The 22,403-nt window shown below is 34.8% G+C and overlaps 1 protein-coding gene across 1 annotated transcript; it reads right to left on the bottom strand.

Moving 5' to 3' along the window:
- Window positions 1-1,092: 1,092 nt before the first annotated feature.
- On the bottom strand, window positions 1,093-21,580 carry LOC117333456 (glycolipid transfer protein-like). The gene is made up of 7 exons (XM_033892757.1): window positions 21,389-21,580; window positions 15,792-15,847; window positions 14,369-14,502; window positions 13,644-13,794; window positions 11,569-11,667; window positions 6,704-6,829; window positions 1,093-2,476 (listed from the first exon to the last, which is right to left on the bottom strand). Exons 1-6 carry the CDS (start codon window positions 21,534-21,536, stop codon window positions 6,725-6,727), a joined length of 693 nt encoding a protein of 230 aa, XP_033748648.1. The 5' UTR covers window positions 21,537-21,580; the 3' UTR covers window positions 1,093-2,476; window positions 6,704-6,724.
- Between the last annotated feature and the right edge of the window lie 823 nt (window positions 21,581-22,403).

Genomic DNA, 22,403 nt, shown 5'->3' on the forward strand with positions numbered 1-22,403 from the left:
AAAGTTACAAAAGACACGAGCTTTAGCGAGTGTTTTTTGCAACTTTTAAAAAATAACTTACTCGTGTGAAATAAATTCCATATCCAACAATCATGAGTCGTGTGACCTAGGCCTGTTTCTACCACAATAATATCGGCTTGAATCAAAGGGAAACGTGGCCAAGTATAATTTCGCGTATGCAAATAAAGTGTACCGGTGAGGTCCGGGACTCGGTGATGTGACGTCATTAGATTATTGATGACGTCAATAACAATTGCAGCTTGGGTCAAAGTTCACCGTGTTAGCCAATCGAAATGCGTACAGAGTTTATACCACATGTGGTATAAACAGATTGTTAATCAACAGCTGTAATGATTAACTGATGGTCTGAGAGTTGAATAACACAGGGTATTGTGGTAGAAAGACATATTCTGTATAGTGTATTAAATAGACATATTCATTATCGCAAATGCGCTATATAGAATAAGTCTTATCCCATTGTGGTCATACCACCGTAAATGCAATAAAAACTCTATTTAATCACTATTATGCATACATGGGTGTCATTAATGTACCACAATTCCTCTGATGATTCAATAAACACAACAGCAGTATACAAACATTACCTACTCAAAAACAATTGTTATGTAAAACTAGTCTCTTACAATACCCTTACAATACGCTTACAATACCCTTACAATACCCTTACAATACCCTTACCCTTACAATACCCTTACAATACCATAACGATTAACAAAGGTGGCATTGGGACAGGGAAGCTATGGTAAAGTTGCAGGTCCCATGCGTTTAAAAATAGTCCTGAGACAATCACACTCTCCTAATACAATGATGCTGTCTTAAGACAACCACTATAACTACCACTATAACTGTTCAGTAGGCAGCACAAGGCACAGACGTGGACAAATTGTTAGATTAGATCAGGTACAATCACACTCTCCTAATACAATGATGCTGTCTTAAGACAACTACTATAACTGTTCAGTAGGCAGCACAAGGCACAGACGTGGACAAATTGTTAGATTAGATCAGGTATTATAAACATTGTACTAGATTAAAACATAGCTAAAAATTATACCGGTCAATTTTTTTTCGTTTTTTCTAAGGACCAAATGGCAATAATCATAACTAATTGCTAGGTTTGGACTGAGTGGAACAAATTGTGGATATGATTTATCTATATTTTCACCACAATCAGAAATCATCAGGATAAAAACATACTGGTAGTATGACTTCTAGTGACATATTATAAAACACGCTCACAAAATAAAATATATACACCTGTAACATTCAGATTCTTTTTCATCTTTGAGAAAAGGCAACATATTTATTGCATTATGATCTATATTCATGTTATGTTGATAACATACTTAATAATACAGATCTATAGAATAACTTAATCTTTGTAGAAATTATATTCATTTATATAGTGACACAACGACTGGATGATGGAAATGAGGGTGTGGAGAGAGAGAGGGGGGGGGGGGGGGGGGGGAGATTATCTTCATATGTACAGGTCTATAGTATCAATATATAGAGGATATTGAATAATTTCCCATTGAATATAACATATATGCTAAGCACGAATGAAAAATTTAGAATATTCTGTAAAAAAGTGCAGGAATCAGTAACATATAACTCCTGACGTCATTTTCTGTGATATTACTGAACTAGATAGCGCTATTTTGAAAGGTCTGATCAACACAATATTAGTGTTTTCTGTTGTAACAGAGATTCTGCATAAAAAAACTAAGGTCAGGTGAGTATTTTAACCAACACTTGACTGAATATTTCTGAAATACAGCAAACTAACCCATTTATATATTCTTCGATTCAATTGAAAAATTGTTTCTATGAGGTGAATACAAAGTTTTGCTCTGATTGTTCAAATACAATTTTCACTAATCATCACTGCAGTGAAAACATAAGTTTAATCACTTTGATAAATTATATTTCACTAGCAAAAATGCAATAAACAGTGTTATCTCACAAGACAAATTAACACACCTACAGCCATACTCTATTTGGTCCCAGTTTGCCGAGTTTTAGTGTTACTGGTATTATTTACCCTACTGGGTTTTATTAGTAATATACATACTCGTCACACATACCCATTTTCTTTCTACCCGTACCTTAGATCACACCATGTTGAAACCTGTACCCTGGCTCACCAGTATCTGGTAAAATAATGCCCTGTTTTTATGTAGCTACTGTTAACACATAGATATGCCTGATCTTCCTTTCCTAAACAATGATACCACAGATGGAATATAAAATGACAGAGATTCCAGGAAGATAAATGTCCAGATTTCTGTGATTATAGAAGTACTACGAAGAAAAAATAAACTGAGCAAAATCAGCCTCCTATTCTCCATCAAAGCTTGTCAACCCCTCTCTCCTCAAAAGCTTTCATATAGGCTAGGACAGTGGCCTTGAAATGCCCATCCCCATCAACGAATTCGTCTAGGGCCGCACTAACCTGAAGTAATGAAAAGAGGACATTATTAAAGTAAGTACAACAATTTAATGTGATACATGATGGATTAAGCCTTATAGCATACCGGTACAAGTACAACATAATCTACAATAAGACAGTGTCAAGTGAACAGTATTTAAACTAAAAATTAAAACTATTGTTTAACAATGTTAGGTTTAATTGACACAATTACCAACATATACAGTAGTTAATGAGTGTGATAAAAATCCAGGACTGTTATATGATCTGTACATACAATATGACCACCAATTACATCTACAGCACTGTACGCAATGTTGTAATTTCTAAAAGAAAGATCAAACTGCAAACAAATAGAACACAAACTTCAGATAACAAAACCCAAAATGACAAATGTTTACATATAGATAGCATCAACAACAATGAAAACAAACTGAACTTAAAAAGACTTTTTATCAACTTTTGATTTTGTAGAACAAATATCATCTGTGAGTAACCTTGTTGGTGGTATAACTTGTTATTTATTATCAATGAATTATGTTCTTACATTTTATACAGGTTTAAATTTTACAATTTCACTCCTCTTTACTCAAATGCATGACCATTAATCAAATAAGTTTTCATCTAACATATCTTGAGGAGAAGCATTCTTGGTTAAATAAAGTAATGAGATATAACAATAATGATACATTTTCGCAGAAGATAGAGTATAAAATACTATTGTTATTGTTTCAAGTCAATTTAATCAAACATCAATTAATAGGAAACATTTAGTTTTAAAAGAACAAAAAGGAGTCAATTACATTCACTTCAAAGATGAGAAAATGTTGCTTTGAGAATCCTCTGTAATAAACATCAAATATCTGTTTTATATTGACCTCATTACAACAATATATCCAGATAATTCATATGGTCTAGTAATAATTCACCTTGATGACAAGGAGTGGAAAATAGCAAAACTTTCTGTACATAATTAAATGCTTCTTGTGGAGATTTTTAAGGGGTTTGACCTACATCATGTTACTACAATGTGTCCTAGACTTACATTGTTACTATACCTTGTTACTACAGTGTTCTAGACCTACATTGTTACTACACCATGTTACTACAGTGTGTTCTAGACCTACATTATTACAACACCATGTCACTAGTGTGTTCTAGACCTACATTGTTACTACACCATGTTACTAGTGTGTTCTAGACCTACATTGTTACTACACCATGTTACTACAGTGTGTTCTAGACCTACATTGTGACTACACCATGTTACTAAAGTGTGTTCTAGATCTACATTGTTACTACACCATGTTACTACAGTGTGTTCTAGATCTACATTGTAACTACACCATGTTACTACAGTGTGTTCTAGATCTACATTGTTACTACACCATGTTACTACAGTGTGTTCTAGATCTACATTGTTACTACACCATGTTACTACAGTGTGTTCTAGATCTACATTGTTACTACACCATGTTACTACAGTGTGTTCTAAACCTACATTATTACTACATCATGTTACTACACCATGTTACTACAGTGTGTTCTAGACCTATATTGTTACTACACCATATTACTACAGTGTGTTCTAGACCTACATTGTTACTACACCATATTACTACAGTGTGTTCTAAACCTACATTGTTACTACATCATGTTACTACACCATGTTACTACAGTGTGTTCTAGACCTATATTGTTACTACACCATATTACTACAGTGTGTTCAAGACTTACATTATTACTATGACGTGTTACTAGTGTGTTATAGACCTACATTGTTACTACACCATGTTACTACACCATGTTACTACAGTGTGTTCTAGATCTACATTGTTACTACACCATGTTACTAGTGTGTTCTAGACCAACATTGTTACTACACCATGTTACTACACCATGTTACTACAGTGTGTTCTAGACCTACATTGTTACAAAACCATGTTACTACAGTGTGTTATAGACCTACATTATTACTACACCATGTTATTACAGTGTGTTCTAGACCTACAGTGTTACTACACCATGTTACTACACAGTGTGTTCTAGACCTATATTGTTACTACACCATATTACTACAGTGTGTTCTAGACCTACATTGTTACTACACCATGTTACTACAAACCGTTTACTACAGGGTGTTCTAGATCTACATTGTTACTACACCATGTAACTACAGTGTGTCTAGACCTAATTGTTACTACACACCATTTAACTACAGTGTGTTTATAACTACATTTGTTCCTACAACATGTTACTACAACACCATGTACTAGTGTTTCTAGTCTACAGTGTTACTACAACCAGTTCTACAGTGTGTTCTAGATCTACATTGTTAATAAACAATGTTACTACAGTGTGTTCTAATCTACATTGTTACTACACCATGGTACTACACCAGGTTACTACAGTGTGTTTCTAGATCTACATTGTTACTACACACCATGTTCTAGTGTGTTCTAGATCTACATTGTTACTACACCATGTTACTACAGTGTGTTCTAGACCTACATTGTTACTACACCATGTTACTACAGTGTGTTCTAGACCTACATTGTTACTACACCATGTTACTAGTGTGTTCTAGACCTACATTGTTACTACACCATGTTACTAGTGTGTTCTAGACCTACATTGTTACTACACCCATGTTACTACACCATATTACTAAAGTGTGTTCTAACCTACATTGTTACTACACCATGTTACTACAGTGTGTTCTAGACCTACATTGTTACTACCACCATGTGTACTTAGTGTGTTCTAGACCTACATTGTTATACTACCCATGTTACTAAGTGTGTTCTATAACCTACAGTGTTACTTACACCATGGTTACTAAAGTGTGTTCTAGACCTACATTGTTACTACACCATGTTACTACAGTGTGTTCTATACCTACATTGTTACTACACCATGTTACTACAGTGTGTTCTAGACCTACATTGTTACTACACCATGTTACTACAGTGTGTTCTAGACCTACATTGTTACTTCACCATGTTACTACAGTGTGTTCTATACCTACATTGTTACTACACCATGTTACTACAGTGTGTTCTAGACCAATATCGTTACTACACCATGTTACTAGTGTGTTCTAGACCAACATTGTTACTACACCATGTTACTACAGTGTGTTCTAGATCTACATTGTTACTACACCATGTTACTACAGTGTGTTCTAGATCTACATTGTTACTACACCATGTTACTAGTGTGTTCTAGATCTACATTGTTACTACACCATGTTACTAAAGTGTGTTCTAGACCTACATTGTTACTACACCATGTTACTACAGTGTGTTCTAGACCTACATTGTTACTACACCATGTTACTAGTGTGTTCTAGACCTACATTGTTACTACACCATGTCACTAGTGTGTTCTAGACCTACATTGTTACTACACCATGTTACTACAGTGTGTTCTAGATCTACATTGTTACTACACCATGTTACTACAGTGTGTTCTAGATCTACATTGTTACTACACCATGTTACTACACCATGTTACTACAGTGTGTTCTAGATCTACATTGTTACTACACCATGTTACTAAAGTGTGTTACTTCAGTGTGTTCTAGCCCTACTTTGTTACTATATATAAATGTAATGCTGTATCAAAGCTGTAAATTTCATTATCCTGGGGTTACCAATTTCCCCTCTGAAGGTGGGGGGCTAAAACTTCTTTTTTTAAGACCCATATTCTGGTATAGAAAACCGCTTGGGATATATCACTTGATCCTGAAATGGAAAGGCTTTTTTCGATAATTTTGTTTATTGTCTTTAGGCTAAATTATGAAAAAGCCATCTAAACTTTTAGCCAAAATTTTGAGCCAATACTATTTTGTCCGGCAATAAACAATACATGTAAATTAAAAGCCGAATTATCCGGAGAAAAGCCACCGGCCTACGATCAGTACCTGGCAACTACCCCATGTAGGTTTGAACGCGCAACCCAGAGGTGGAGGGCTAGTGATAAAGTGTAGAGACACCTTAGCCACTCGACCATCGTGGCCCTGTCCAATAATGTTGTGTTCTTGTGAAGATATACAGCGAGTGAATACATGTACTTTTGAAGAACAACAATAGTATTTTATCGGAAATGATGTTAGTGTAAGAGGCTATTTGTGAAATAATATATGTGCTGATGGAATATAATCAAAAGTGTATGTGATGGGTATTAATCAATCATGACTATTAGCTGCGAGAGATCAATGGATATCGAAAAATTGTAAAATATATGTACCATGATTTCTATAGAGATAGGCTATAGACGCTTGTACTTGTCCTGTAGGATTTCCATACACTGACTGTTCCAAGTGTCTGTTGTTTCCTTCAGGTTCTTCAGATACTCTTCCATGTCAGTTAATACCTGTTGTATGTGGTGCCAATTATTACACATTTATACATCAGTACTCAGACCCAAGACACTCCGCTATCTATATAGTACAAGTGGACTCTGGGGTAAGCCTTTAAATGTTTCTTTTATAAAATAAATAGATACGTGTACCACTTTATCTTTAGAGCTGTTGAGGCTCAATTAATTACATTTTAAATGAAGTTCCATATTTTACCCTTTTTATCATTCAATTTTGTAATTTTTTTTCCTTTTGTGGAATTCAAGGTAAACTTATATGGTATCTTAAATATATATGCTGAATTAATCATTCAGTCCAAATAGAAATCTGATATAATTTTTTAGTACAAACTTTTCATCACATATCACCCATTAAAGGCACTTGTACTACATATCAGTGTCCAAATACATACATGTATGAGTAAGAGTTACAAAGTTACTGTTAAAGCAGTAGAATGTCAAACATCCGACCGCCTCATGCTACCAAATCATTCAATAGCCTCCAGTTAATATCAAGTGATTTGATACTACATGTATATGTACTGCTGCAATAAGAAAATTTGAAGAAAGGCATTCCAGACAAGTGTTACTTAACCCTTAACCACTTAACTGGCTGATTTATATACAGTCTCCTGTATAGATAATATACAATACAAAATCAACATGTATCCCCCTTTTAACTACAATACAAAATCAACATGAATCCCCCGTATAACTACAATACAAAATCAACATGTATCCCCTTATAACTACAATAAAAAAAAAAACATGTATCCCCCTTATAACTACAATACAAAATCAACATGTATCCCCCTTATAACTACAATACCAAAATCAATATGTATCCCCCTTATAACTACAATAAAAAAACCAACATGTATCCCCCTTATAACTACAATACAAAATCAACATGTATCCCCCTTATAACTACAATACCAAAATCAACATGTATCCCCCTTATAACTACAATACAAAATCAACATATATCCCCCTTATAACTACAATACAAAATCAACATGTATCCCCTTATAACTACAATACAAAATCAACATGTATCCCCCTTATAACTACAATACAAAATCAACATGTATCCCCTTTATAACTTCAATACAAAATCAACATGTATCCCCCTTATAACTACAATACAAAATCAACCTGTATCCCCCTAATAACTACAATACAAAATCAACATGTATCCCCCTTATAACTACAATACAAAATCAACATGTATCCCCTTATAACTACAATACAAAATCAACATGTATCCCTAACTACAATACAAAATCAACATGTATCCCCCTTATAACTACAATACAAAATCAACATGTATCCCCCTTATAACTACAATACAAAATCAACATGTATCCCCCTTATAACTACAATACCAAAATCAACATGTATCCCCCTTATAACTACAATAAAAAAACCAACATGTATCCCCCTTATAACTACAATACAAAATCAACATGTATCCCCCTTATAACTACAATACCAAAATCAACATGTATCCCCCTTATAACTACAATACCAAAATCAACATGTATCCCCCTTATAACTACAATACCAAAATCAACATGTATCCCCCTTATAACTACAATACAAAATCAACATGTATCCCCCTTATAACTACAATACAAAATCAACATGTATCCCCCTTATAACTACAATACCAAAATCAACATGTATCCCCCTTATAACTACAATACAAAATCAACATGTATCCCCCTTATAACTACAATACAAAATCAACATGAATGCCCTAATAACTACAATACAAAATCAACATGTATCCCCCTTATAACTACAATACAAAATCAACATGTGTCCCCCTTATAACTACAATACCAAAATCAACATGTATCCCCCTTATAACTACAATACAAAATCAACATGTATCCCCCTTATAACTACAATACAAAATCAACATGTATCCCCCTTATAACTACAATACAAAATCAACATGTATCCCCTTTATAACTACAATACCAAAATCAACATGTATCCCCTTATAACTACAATACAAAATCAACATGTATCCCCGATGTTATTTCGGATGCCTGACAACATGTATCCCCGATGTTATTTCGGATGCCTGACTACATGTATCCCGATGTTATTTTGGATGCCTGACAACATGTATCCCTGTATTATTTCGGATGCCTGACAACATGTATCCCCGTATTATTTCGGATGCCTGACTACATGTATCCCCATATTATTTCGGATGCCTGACTACATGTATCCCGATGTTATTTCGATGCCTGACTACATGTATCCCCGATGTTATTTCGGATGCCTGACTACATGTATCCCGGATGTTATTTCGGATGCCTGACAACATGTATCCCCGTATTATTTCGGATGCCTGACTACATGTATCCCCGATGTTATTTCGGATGCCTGACTACATGTATCCCCGATGTTATTTCGGATGCCTGACTACATGTATCCCGGATGTTATTTCGGATGCCTGACTACATGTATCCCGGATGTTATTTCGGATGCCTGACTACATGTATCCCGGATGTTATTTCGGATGCCTGACAATCTAATGTGATAAAGCCACACATTCTTTCCACTGTATACATACTCAGTACCAGATTTTATACTGAGGGATTAGGTTAGCATACATTCTATATATAAGCACTCTCATGTCAAAACATCATACACTTGGTATTGGTTTTGCTATGTAATTAGAGCTACTTGGTTACTAAGGTACACTAAATACATGTTATATCGGTAGTCTACATGATACACATCATGTCAAATTCAATTTATTACAGTAATTGTGCAAACCAATAATCATTGTATGAGAACATGACATACACTCTTTTCTGTTTACCCATCATCCTCTATCAGAACATGACAAACACTCTTTTCTGTTTACCCATCATCCTCTGTCAGAACTCGACAAACACTCTTTTCTGTTTACCCATCATCCTCTATCAGAACATGACAAACACTCTTTTCTGTTTACCCATCATCCTCTATCAGAACACGACAAACACTCTTTTCTGTTTACCCATCATCCTCTATCAGAACATGACAAACACCCTTTTCTGTTTACCCATCATCCTCTGTTAGAACATGACAAACACTCTTTTCTGTTTACCCATCTTCCTCTGTCAGAACACAACAAACACTCTTTTCTGTTTACCCATCATCCTCTATCAGAACACAACAAACACTCTTTTCTGTTTACCCATCATCCTCTGTTAGAACATGACAAACATCCTCTATTAGAACATGACAAACATCCTCTGTTAGAACATGACAAACACTCTTTTCTGTTTACCCATCATCCTCTGTCAGAACTCGACAAACACTCTTTTCTGTTTACCCATCATCCTCTATCAGAACATGACAAACACTCTTTTCTGTTTACCCATCATCCTCTATCAGAACATGACAAACACTCTTTTCTGTTTACCCATCATCCTCTGTTAGAACATGACAAACACTCTTTTCTGTTTACCCATCATCCTCTATCAGAACATGACAAACACTCTTTTCTGTTTACCCATCATCCTCTGTTAGAACATGACAAACACTCTTTTCTGTTTACCCATCTTCCTCTGTCAGAACACAACAAACACTCTTTTCTGTTTACCCATCATCCTCTATCAGAACACAACAAACACTCTTTTCTGTTTACCCATCATCCTCTGTTAGAACATGACAAACATCCTCTGTTAGAACATGACAAACATCCTCTGTTAGAACATGACAAACACTCTTTTCTGTTTACCCATCATCCTCTGTCAGAACTCGACAAACACTCTTTTCTGTTTACCCATCATCCTCTATCAGAACATGACAAACACTCTTTTCTGTTTACCCATCATCCTCTGTTAGAACATGACAAACACTCTTTTCTGTTTACCCATCATCCTCTATCAGAACGCGACAAACACTCTTTTCTGTTTACCCATCATCCTCTGTTAGAACATGACAAACACTCTTTTCTGTTTACCCATCATCCTCTATCAGAACACGACAAACACTCTTTTCTGTTTACCCATCATCCTCTATCAGAACACGACAAACACTCTTTTCTGTTTACTTATCATCCTCTATCAGAACACGACAAACACTCTTTTCTGTTTACCCATCATCCTCTGTCAGAACATGACACGCACTCTTTTCTGTTTACCCATCATCCTCTATCAGAACATGACAAACACTCTTTTCTGTTTACCCATCATCCTCTATCAGAACACGACAAACACTCTTTTCTGTTTACCCATCATCCTCTATCAGAACACGACAAACACTCTTTTCTGTTTACCCATCATCCTCTATCAGAAATCGACAAACACTCTTTTCTGTTTACCCATCATCCTCTATTGGGACACAACAAAAACACTTTTTACTGTTTAATCCCCCCCCCCCCCCCCCCCCCCCCCCATCCTCTATCAGAAACACACAACAGCCTTGTTTATTGTTTATTTTGCTACCTCAAGCTAAAGTTACCAAAAACATTGTTTTTATTCCTTTTGTTATTCAGAGGTTGATAAGTATAGCCTAATAAAGCCCTGGACCAGGGGAGATAACTAAAAACAATAAAACCCTGGACCAGGGGAGATAACTATAAATTATAAAACCCTGGACCAGGGGAGATAACTATAAACAATAAAGCCCTGGACCAGGGGAGATAACTATAAACAATAAACCCTAGACCAGGGGAGATAAATGTGATAAATACCAAAACCAACAAAATAGGCTCAAAGAGAGGCAAACTCTTATATACTTACCAGATTGTTGATTTCTTTGGCATCCACGTCATCTGGGACTTTAGATCTCATTAACCTCTTACACAAGTCACTCCTATATGGTGCACCATGACAAACCACCTGTAAAGTAAACAAGGAGTGTCAGACACATCTTTATGTATCTAAAGATACACAATGTCTACTCAATTTCAATTTGTTTATTAACCTTGAGCTGAACAGCTCATCAGTTCAAACATGTATAACAATTCATACATTGTTCAGTTGGCGGGCACTGCATGATATTAGTGTAGATCAGATGAAATGAATTGTGTACGTAGGGAATGGAGAATTCCAAATTAGGCAATAAACATTGAATTATACTTTTCCTTACTTGTGTAGCATTAAATTAATATATATTTACTCAGCATTGATAAATTTTTGAAATTAGTTGTACATAGTAATTGGGTCGACTTGAATACAGATGGTTTTGTCCAGTTTTACTTTTTAATACATCTTGATCTTAGGGTTTGAAAAAATTGGCAAATTAACAGAAAGTGATACATGTCTTCTATGTCTCAAGAGTTACAAACTCTACACACACGTTCATTTATTGCAATATATCAATAACATCCTGTTTCAATACTGTATAAGGGTATGTGCAAATTCAACTCATTCAACAAACCGTCATCAACATCACTAACTGGAACAAAGTTTCAAAATATTTTGACTTTTGACTTGAAGAATACATAAACCAATAAAAACTGGTTGACTAGGCGCATTACAATGTTTTGAAATTTGAAATCTTGATTTTGACAAAGAATATAGTATATATAACTACTGGGTAAACATTTCCACTTCAATGATAACATACCCAGCCCTTCATAATCTGCTTCTGTCTTACACGTCAAAGAGTATTATGAGACATACTATAGTAGGATACACAATGTCAAAACAAATGTTGTCAGAAGACAACATAGCTCGCCAAGTGGGTGGAAATTCATAATTAGATTTTTAAATGTAGGTCAAAGGTCACAGTTAAGATCAGCAGGTCCAAAAGGTCAAGCTTCAAGGAACACACATGCCAAAAGTCTTAGCTGTATCCTCATGCTGTTCGAGGGCACAGTTCAGCTACCCATCTGACCCCCTCAACATAGCTTAATTTCAGACACGACACTTAACCATACAGCCACAAGAGCTAGTCATATTAGGACGAGGGTTCAGAAATGCCCATATCTATGAATTGTGTAAGCACAAAGGTCCTAGGTAACTGACAAGCTATGTGTACTAGATCAGTACCAAGGTAACTGATAAGTGTATAAATATCTATGATACAGACATGTGTACAATATGTACAGACAAGGGTGAATGATCCATAAAATAGTGACAGATTGTGTCTAGCTGAGGTCTAGTTGCAAAAGTACAAATGGATCATATGCATACTGGTAAAACAATATATGTACTTACTACAGTTACATGATAAAATGCCCAATGGCAGATGTGGAAATTTTCTATATCATTTTAGTAGGTAGTGTTTTACAGGTATTTTGATTAAGATGAAAATTGTACGTGTGTAATCAATAAACTAAACAATGAATTAATTGTTTGGTGCAGTTAGACATACAAAATTAGATGATATACACAATTAAACTCTGATTAGCAGACAGGAAAAGACAAAAATTCTGTTATATTAGTGAGATGGATGGTAGTTGTGAGCTCTGTTTTTTTGGTTGGAGATACGTGTAATGTGACCAGATGGTACTTGTGAGCTCTGTTTTTTTGGTTGGAGATATGTGTAGTGTGACCAGATGGTAGTTGTGAGCTCTGTTTTTTTGGTTGGAGATACGTGTAATGTGACCAGATGGTAGTTGTGTGCAGAGCTCTATTTTTTTGGTTGGAGATTCGTGTAGTTTTGCCAGATGGTAGTTGTGTGCAGAGCTCTGTTTTTTTGGTTGGAGATTCGTGTAGTTTTGCCAGATGGTAGTTGTGTGCAGAGCTCTGTTTTTTTGGTTGGAGATTCGTGTAGTTTTGCCAGCTGACCAAACAGATAGAAAATTAACCATGATACAACCTCTTCTGGTCTTTGAGGCTTAAAATTTTAAATACTGACATTTACTTACACTGAATACACCTCTGGACACAAAATTGTGGTGTTCCTTTAGGGCACCTGCGTATGCAATCTTGACGAATTCTGTGTTACTTTCTGTCATATTTCCATTCTTATGAGCCAAGACAAGTTGCTCAAAAAACAAGTACATAAACTTTAAGCCCCTGTGGAAAATAGATCAAAAGGAAAAGTCAATCATTTTAACATACAATATCTAAACAGACCTATGAGGGATAAAAAATAAAGTGAAAATGCATTGAGAATGGTGCCCAGTTATAAAGGCATGCAGGAAATACTACATGACATTGTGTTTACCTCCCTTTACCAATTAGTACATAACACTCTGTAATGTCTTGTGACAAAGTTCTGTGCTTGATGCCATCACACTTCTTCGTGGGTGTGTTGAAAGCAAACATTATGTTTTAATCCAAAATGATGAACAAATTATCTTTCTGTAACATCCCAATAGTGTTTTCTACACCTAAAGTTACTGACTCAAGCATCAAATTAGGCTATATTCCTTAATAGCCACCGAGCTGCTGACAACTGGGTACACCAGAACTAAGTTTGCTTATTATTACTGTAACAGTTATTTTCACTGGATTGCCTCTCTTAAATAACATTTTGGTAGGAACACAGCCCCGGTAGAAGCATTGCCAGAATCAAGTGTATTAACAAATACAAAATATCTTCCCTCTCGTTTATTAACATTATATAGAAATATAACATGTTTCCTACCTTCCCAACCACACTCCAGCAACAGTACCAGAACTACCATCTTTATAAACACCCCTAGCCATTTCATCTGTTATCAGTTCTTGTATAGTTTTGTATTCTCCTCCCTTAGGATTTTTCAAAGCTGCTAATATTTTCTGAAAGACAGAAAAAGAACTTTTTGTTTAAAAGAATACATACAATAAAAAGGGAAGAATAAGAATTAAATTGTAGTCATTCTTTTGTTTAAATCCTTTGGTAAAGTCTGATACTGTATAACATGGTATAACAAGGTCAACTTACACCTGCCAAACACTCGCCAGCTTACTCTGTACAATTCACAAAACAATATACACCACTCAGCTTATTCTGTACAATTCACAAAACAATATACACCACTCAGCTTATTCTGTACAATTCACAAAACAACATACACCACTCAGCTTACTCCGTACAATTCACAAAACAACATACACCACTCAGCTTACTCCGTACAATTCACAAAACAACATACACCACTCAGCTTATTCTGTACAATTCACAAAACAATAAACACCACTCAGCTTATTCTGTACAATTCACAAAACAACATACACCACTCAGCTTACTCCGTACAATTCACAAAACAATATACACCACTCAGCTTACTCTGTACAATTCACAAAACAACATACACCACTCAGCTTACTCCGTACAATTCACAAAACAACATACACCACTCAGCTTACTCCGTACAATTCACAAAACAACATACACCACTCAGCTTATTCTGGCCATTTCATGATTAAAACAAGCTTACAATTAGGCACTACTCAACAGAAGCATAAAGAACCTTCAAGGATGTAGAACATATAGAACCTTCCAAGTTAAATGTTCATGTACATGTGTCTGATATAGAACCTTCCAAGTCCTATGTAAATGTACCTAATATAGAACCTTCCAAGTTAAATCAACATGTACCAAATAAAGAACCTTCCAAGTTCTATGTACATGTACATGTACCAAATAAAGAACCTTCCAAGTTCTATGCATATGTACCTAATATAGAACCTTCCAAGTTACATGTACATGAACCTAATTAGAACTTTCCAAGTTCTATGTACATGTACATGTACCAAATAAAGAACCTTCCAAGTTCTATGTACATGTACCAAATAAAGAACCTTCCAAGTTCTATGTACATGTACCAAATAAAGAACCTTCCAAGTTCTATGTACATGTACCTAATATAGAACCTTCCAAGTTCTATGAACCTAATATAGAACCTTCCAAGTTCTATGTACATGTACCTAATATAGAACCTTCCAAGTTCTATGAACCTAATATAGAACCTTCCAAGTTCTATGTACATGTACCTAATATAGCACCTTCCAAGTTCTATGTACATAAGCTTGCTAAGATCCTTCTAGTCAGGGCCTGTAAATTATACTTTTAAAAGGACACTTACCTTAATGTTATTCTCCATATCTGATTTAACTGGTGAAAAAACTGCTCCAAAGTGTTCTGGAAAGAAAAAAAATAAATCCAACAAAAATGTTCATATTTATGTAGCTTTTAGTTTTGTTATTCATTTGGGATGGCACTTTTTCTGAATTGGGTGAGGGGGTTAAACATCTCTCTAATATAAACAAACAAAAAGTAAAAGTAGTAAGTGACCTTGACCTCCACTCAAAAATCCTGAAATTTAAACTTGATCTTCAGCTTCTCATATTGAAGTTACATACCAAATTTCACTGACATAGCTCGAAGTATGGCTGAGAAAAGTGTGGAAAACTGAGCGGACAGATGGACGGGCGGGGAGAAAACCTATTTCACAGGTAGGGGACTAAAGAGAACCCCAACAGGCATGTATATCTCTCACCTGTTTATAATAATAATACAGATACTAAGCTTATTACCACTTTATAGAAATATAAAAGCAGGTAGGTTAAATAAATTAAATAAATTTTGTAACACGACTTCATTCTAGCATACTACTGGCCCAAAATCAGGTCTCTGTTTCTCTTGGTCATTGAAAATCATTGTTTCAGGGTTTTACTTCATTTTAACTCTGTGACCTTGAATGAAGGCCAAAAGTCATTCATTTCAACATTTGCAAATTTAATTGTATTCAACCCAGGATGCCACAGGTCCAATATCAGGTCTCTGGGGATCTTGGTTATTAAATTTTAGCCTACCGGGTATTTGACCCTTGTGACTTTAAATTTAAGTCAACATCATTCATTTAAACAAACTTGGTAGCCCTCATGATCATCAAAGCATGCGACAGGTCTAATATCAAGTCCCTGGGTATCTTGGATATTGAGAAGAAATCATTTAAAGGAAAAGTTGATGCCAGGAGGCCAGACAGATGGAAGGACATATGACGGACACCGCACCACTCCATAAGCTCATAGATCATTTGCCCTTCAAGCAGGTGAACTAAAAACTGGTTACCAGGTTGTTGAATCAGCTTTTACAGTACACAGAGTTTTAAGATCTCATCAGCTGGTATAAACCAAGACGTTTTTATTCATTTTTATTTATTTATTCATTTATTCTTTTATTCATATATGCTAAGGTGGCTTTTATCTTGGTGCACTTATTCACAAATCTTGTCTAAATTTCTTTTAAGTGAATATAGGATTTCTTGTTTTTATATATTGGTGTTGCAAATAACAAAACCGAGATCAGTGTGAGGGCAGAATGACTGACACACAACAGAGACAGACAGATCCTTCTTTAATTGTCATGTATATTTTGTAATGATATCACTTTAAATACCTAAATCAATGACAGGAATGTTTTTAAGTTGTCAAAATGTACGAGTAGCATGAAGAACAGCTGAACCAGATGATGCTTTGTGTCTTGAGCTCACAGGAGAACAGAAGTGAAGGACAACTGAAGATGAAAATGATAAATTTCACTTTTGCAAATATTTCATCAGTATTACATTCCCAGCTGTTATTATCAGTTAATAACTAATTAATTTTGATTGAAAATTCAATGTGTTTTCGGAGTAACCTGTTTTCACCTGATGGTATATGGGCTATTGCACTCGACAATACCCCTAAACAATAACCAATGTGACACTGTTTATTTGCACAAGAACTGTTAATTTCTGTTCTGACTTTGTGCTGAACTGTTCATTTCTGTTATCTAACTTTGTGCTGAACTGTTTATTTCTGTTATCTAACTTTGTGCTGAACTGTTTATTTCTGTTCTAACTTTGTGCTGAACTGTTTATCTCTGTTATCTAACTTCGTGCTGAACTGTTTATTTCTGTTCTAACTTTGTGCTGAACTGTTTATTTCTGTTATCTAACTTTGTGCTAAACTGTTCATTTCTGTTATCTAACTTTGTGCTGAACTGTTTATTTCTGTTATCTAACTTTGTGCTGAACTGTTTATTTCTGTTATCTAACTTTGTGCTGAACTGTTCATTTCTGTTATCTAACTTTGTGCTGAACTGTTCATTTCTGTTATCTAACTTTGTGCTGAACTGTTCATTTCTGTTATCTAACTTTGTGCTGAACTGTTCATTTCTGTTATCTAACTTTGTGCTGAACTGTTTATTTCTGTTATCTAACTTTGTGCTGAACTGTTTATTTCTGTTCTAACTTCGTGCTGAACTGTTTATTTCTGTTCTAACTTTGTGCTGAACTGTTTATTTCTGTTCTAACTTTGTGCTGAACTGTTTATTTCTGTGATCTAACTTTGTGCTGAACTGTTTATTTCTGTTCTAACTTTGTGCTGAACTGTTCATTTCTGTTATCTCACTTTGTGCTGAACTGTTTATTTCTGTTCTAACTTTGTGCTGAACTGTTCATTTCTGTTATCTAACTTCGTGCTGAACTGTTTATTTCTGTTATCTAACTTTGTGCTGAACTGTTTATTTCTGTTATCTAACTTTGTGCTGAACTGTTTATTTCTGTTATCTAAATTTGTGCTGAACTGTTCATTTCTGTTCTAACTTTGTGCTGAACTGTTTATTTCTGTTCTAACTTTGTGCTGAACTGTTTATTTCTGTTCTAACTTTGTGCTGAACTGTTTATTTCTGTTCTAATTTTGTGCTGAACTGTTTATTTCTGTTATCTAACTTTGTGCTGAACTGTTTATTTCTGTTATCTAATTTGTGCTGAACTGTTTATTTCTGTTATCTAACTTTGTGCTGAACTGTTCATTTCTGTTATCTAATTTGTGCTGAACTGTTCATTTCTGTTATCTAACTTTGTGCTGAACTGTTCATTTCTGTTATCTAATTTGTGCTGAACTGTTTATTTCTGTTCTCACTTTGTGCTGAACTGTTTATTTCTGTTCTAACTTTGTGCTGAACTGTTCATTTCTGTTATCTAACTTCGTGCTGAACTGTTCATTTCTGTTCTAACTTTGTGCTGAACTGTTTATTTCTGTTCTAACTTTGTGCTGAACTGTTTATTTCTGTTCTAACTTTGTGCTGAACTATTTATTTCTGTTATCTAATTTGTGCTGAACTATTTATTTCTGTTATCTAATTTGTGCTGAACTGTTTATTTCTGTTATCTAACTTTGTGCTGAACTGTTCATTTCTGTTATCTAACTTCGTGCTGAACTGTTCATTTCTGTTATCTAAATTTTTGCTGAACTGTTGATTTCTGTTATCTAACTTTGTGCTGAACTGTTCATTTCTGTTCTAACTTTGTTATTAAATGATCAATTTCTGGTACAGGATTCTGTATCCTCTACACCAGACTCAGTACATGGTAATTGTTATAATAATAGTTTTTGAATGTAATGACACTACATTACATAAATAGCCTTGAAAACGTAAAGTAAATCAACGTTTTTCAAGTGATTGTCCAGTTCATTTTTGAAACAATCTAAATTATTAGCACACACTATTACATTTTCTGGTAATTATAATAATATAAGTTATTCCACACATTTACAGTACGTAATAAAAAACAATTTTTCCTCTTCATAAGTGAACACTTGTGGGTATATTTTCATAGAATTTTCTCTATTTCCGGACTGATTGGAAACATCTTTCCATAACTTCAAAAAGTTGGTTACATCGCGATCTTATTTTCCATGGATTATTTTTTATAGATCGATCATATCTCTTTGCTGTCTTCTGAAGGATAATGTTGGTAAATTTAGGCATTCTGTCAATCCACATAAGAAAGATTAGTTCTTACTAATGATTTGCATAACAAGAGAAATGTTTCTTTGCCAAATTCATAAATGATATTCTTCGATCGCCATCATTAGGGATTTCCATTTTTGATGGAAATCCCTATTGTTATCATTATGCTTCTTATTATTATATTATATTCTTAATATTTCTTGATAACAGTTTCACTCAAAAACAGATAAAACGTTCATATTTTAGAACATGAAAGAGAACTTGACGCCAATCATTACACCAACATTTTGGCGACCATAACTTCAAAGTTCAAGGTCACAGATCTAAAAATAGATTAAAAAAAACCTTTTATTGAATGACCATAACTTCATCAACTTTCATTAAATTTCATGCACACAGTGTGTCATAAAATACATGGTTGGCACCAACTTTTCTCCATGCCACGTTATCAGTGAGTATGTCAAGGTCATGATTTCGCAATCAAAACTTTTTTGATCAGTGGATAAAAAATGAAAAATTCAATGTTTTCCCGCAAAAATTCAAAAATAGGCAAAAATGCACTTTAAATGCTTTTCCTCCATCATCTATACACCTGGCACAATAATATTATATAAGTATGGCTACAAAAGTTATCACTTTTCAATGAATTCAAGGTGCAATATAATCAAACAAATAAACATTTTAAAGTATTCTTTCCAGTTAGGTTCTTTGTCCTTTCGTTTGATTCCTTGCAAGCTTAGTGCATTGCATAGTTCATGGTTTTGGCTAACTTATCTCTGAAAAATTTTATCAGAAAATATGTCATGGCCCGGTCAAGCTCCCAGCAAGAGGTGAAATCAAGGTCAAAAATTCAATATTCAAAATGAGTTATTTTTCTCATTGCATATCAAAGAGCATGATTCACTGAGATTTATGGTCGTGAGATACAAATGGTGCAAAAATCACACTTTGAACATTTTTCATTTTATTTGTCACCAAAATTTAAAATTCTCCCAAAAATGTGCTAAATTTGCTTCTACTCCTTTATCTTCACACATACAGGCCACTAATTTCCAGCGTGTGATTTGTTCCCTTTTTTGCAGATTGTGTATACATGTACATTCTTCTGTCGGGACTGTATCTATTGATTGGTTATACACTATGTATATAGTGATGTCAGTGGTACTGCTATTGTGTTGGCCAGCTCTTTGAGAAGTCTTATATATTATATGGGTGCAATTCGTCTGGACCCAGAGACTTATTTACATTGAGACTAAATAATGCTTCTTTAGTTAATTTCTCGTAAGCATCACCCTTTTCATCTCCTTTTTGACATCTTTTACGGGGAATTGAGGAATATCACCTCTGGCCTCTGTTACAACTACACTACTAGAAAAGTTTGAAAGAATTTTAGTTCTATCACCGTCTCTGTTTGTTTTCATTGAAGTTTCATTATTTGGTTTTTTTTACTGTCTCTGTCAGCTTTCGTCGATGTTTCATTATTTTCGCTTTTTCACTGTACAGTTTCTGTCTGTTTTTTGACTATGTTTTGATATTTCGGTTTTTTCACTGTGAAGATCACCAATATAGTCAATTTGGTTTTGGACTTTTTTTCTCCATTGACTATACAGTGTATAGCCATTGGGAGGATTTAGTGCAAATGCCATAAGAAATCGTGCATTAACCTGTACACTATATTAAGCAACAATATACAATGTATATTTATAATTAGTGGAGGTGACAGAATTTGAGATTTTTACAAAAAAAAAAAAAAAAAGACAAATGAATCATTCCCTTTTGAGTAAAAATGTATCATGTTGCTTTGGTTATATGTCAGAAAATGTCGTCATTTTTCGTTACATTTCTATAAAATTAACTTATGTGTTATTCTTTAAAAAGTATCCTGCAACTTATTACCCATATGCCGGGTTGTCTCCCTGTAATATCACGGTAACCACTCACCAAACACCAAGGTAATCTCCTTAGTTTTCTCCAGGAATATGGCTAAAGCAATTTCTCCGTTCTCTGGCACTGGTTCATAAAACTTCTCTCGATCAAAAAATGTTTTTGCCGAGACGTTGGTTTGAGCTATCTGTTGTTGTTCTGCCATTATGATCAGCTGGAATATTACGAATACCTGTGCATGCAAGTACCTGCTACGTTACCGGAAGTAAACAACGGGGAAATATTACAGAGCTCGAGCGAGTACTAAACATTATAACCGAACCAAAATGTAATGAACTTGTATCACTGACAAACACTTTGATTATTAGTAATTTTATTGAATTCAGCTTTTTAAAATTATTAATACCATGTTGCAACAATGGAATGAATTATGATTTCATTAAATCGAAAACAAGAATAATCTACTTGTATGGGGAAAGAAGAGCTCAAGAGGGCCTGAATCACTAACATGCATGGCCAGTCAGGAATAATATGAAAATTATGTAACCCTGGTAAATACTAGCCGCAATATACCGCTCGGCTAGAGAGATTTTCTCCTTAGCTCGATCGGTTGAGCGTAAGACTTGTAAGCCAGAGGTCCCGGGTTCGATCCCTAGCGGAGGCAGTGATTTAAATTTAATTATAATCATGCGCTCTGTTACATTGGCGCCCATGTAGGGACTGGGGAATGATGCTCATCGCTGCTTGCGAAAGCATTGCTGTTATCCCTGCAAGCTTGAGGATGAGTTCTTTCCTGGAGGGGGGAGTATGTAACCCTGGTAAATACTAGCCACAATATACCGCTCGGCTAGAGAGATCTTCTCTTTAGCTTGATCGGTTGAGCGTAAGACTATAGTAAGCCAAAGGTCCCGGGTTCGATCCCTAGCGGAGGCAGCGATTTAAATTTAATTTATCCTGCGCTCTGTTACAATTACATGGTACTTCCAGTTTTCATGTTGACCCTAATATATTTGAGTGATCAATGTTTTAGGAAATAGGTTACAATATTTTTATTGCATTTGGTGAATCATAA

Source organism: Pecten maximus, chromosome 8 (genome assembly GCF_902652985.1).
Source record: "Pecten maximus chromosome 8, xPecMax1.1, whole genome shotgun sequence".
In the NCBI taxonomy this organism is placed as follows: Eukaryota; Metazoa; Mollusca; class Bivalvia; order Pectinida; family Pectinidae; genus Pecten; species Pecten maximus.

Excerpts from the sequence above, each read along its gene's own strand:
- LOC117333456 (XM_033892757.1), bottom strand. The coding sequence starts at position 21,536 with ATGGCAGAACAACAACAGATAGCTCAAACCAACGTCTCGGCAAAAACA. Across the intron at positions 15,848-21,388 it reads GGAGATTACCTTGGTGTTTG|AACACTTTGGAGCAGTTTTT; the intron begins GTGAGTGGTTAC and ends TTTTCTTTCCAG. Across the intron at positions 6,830-11,568 it reads CCAAAGAAATCAACAATCTG|GTATTAACTGACATGGAAGA; the intron begins GTAAGTATATAA and ends CACATACAACAG.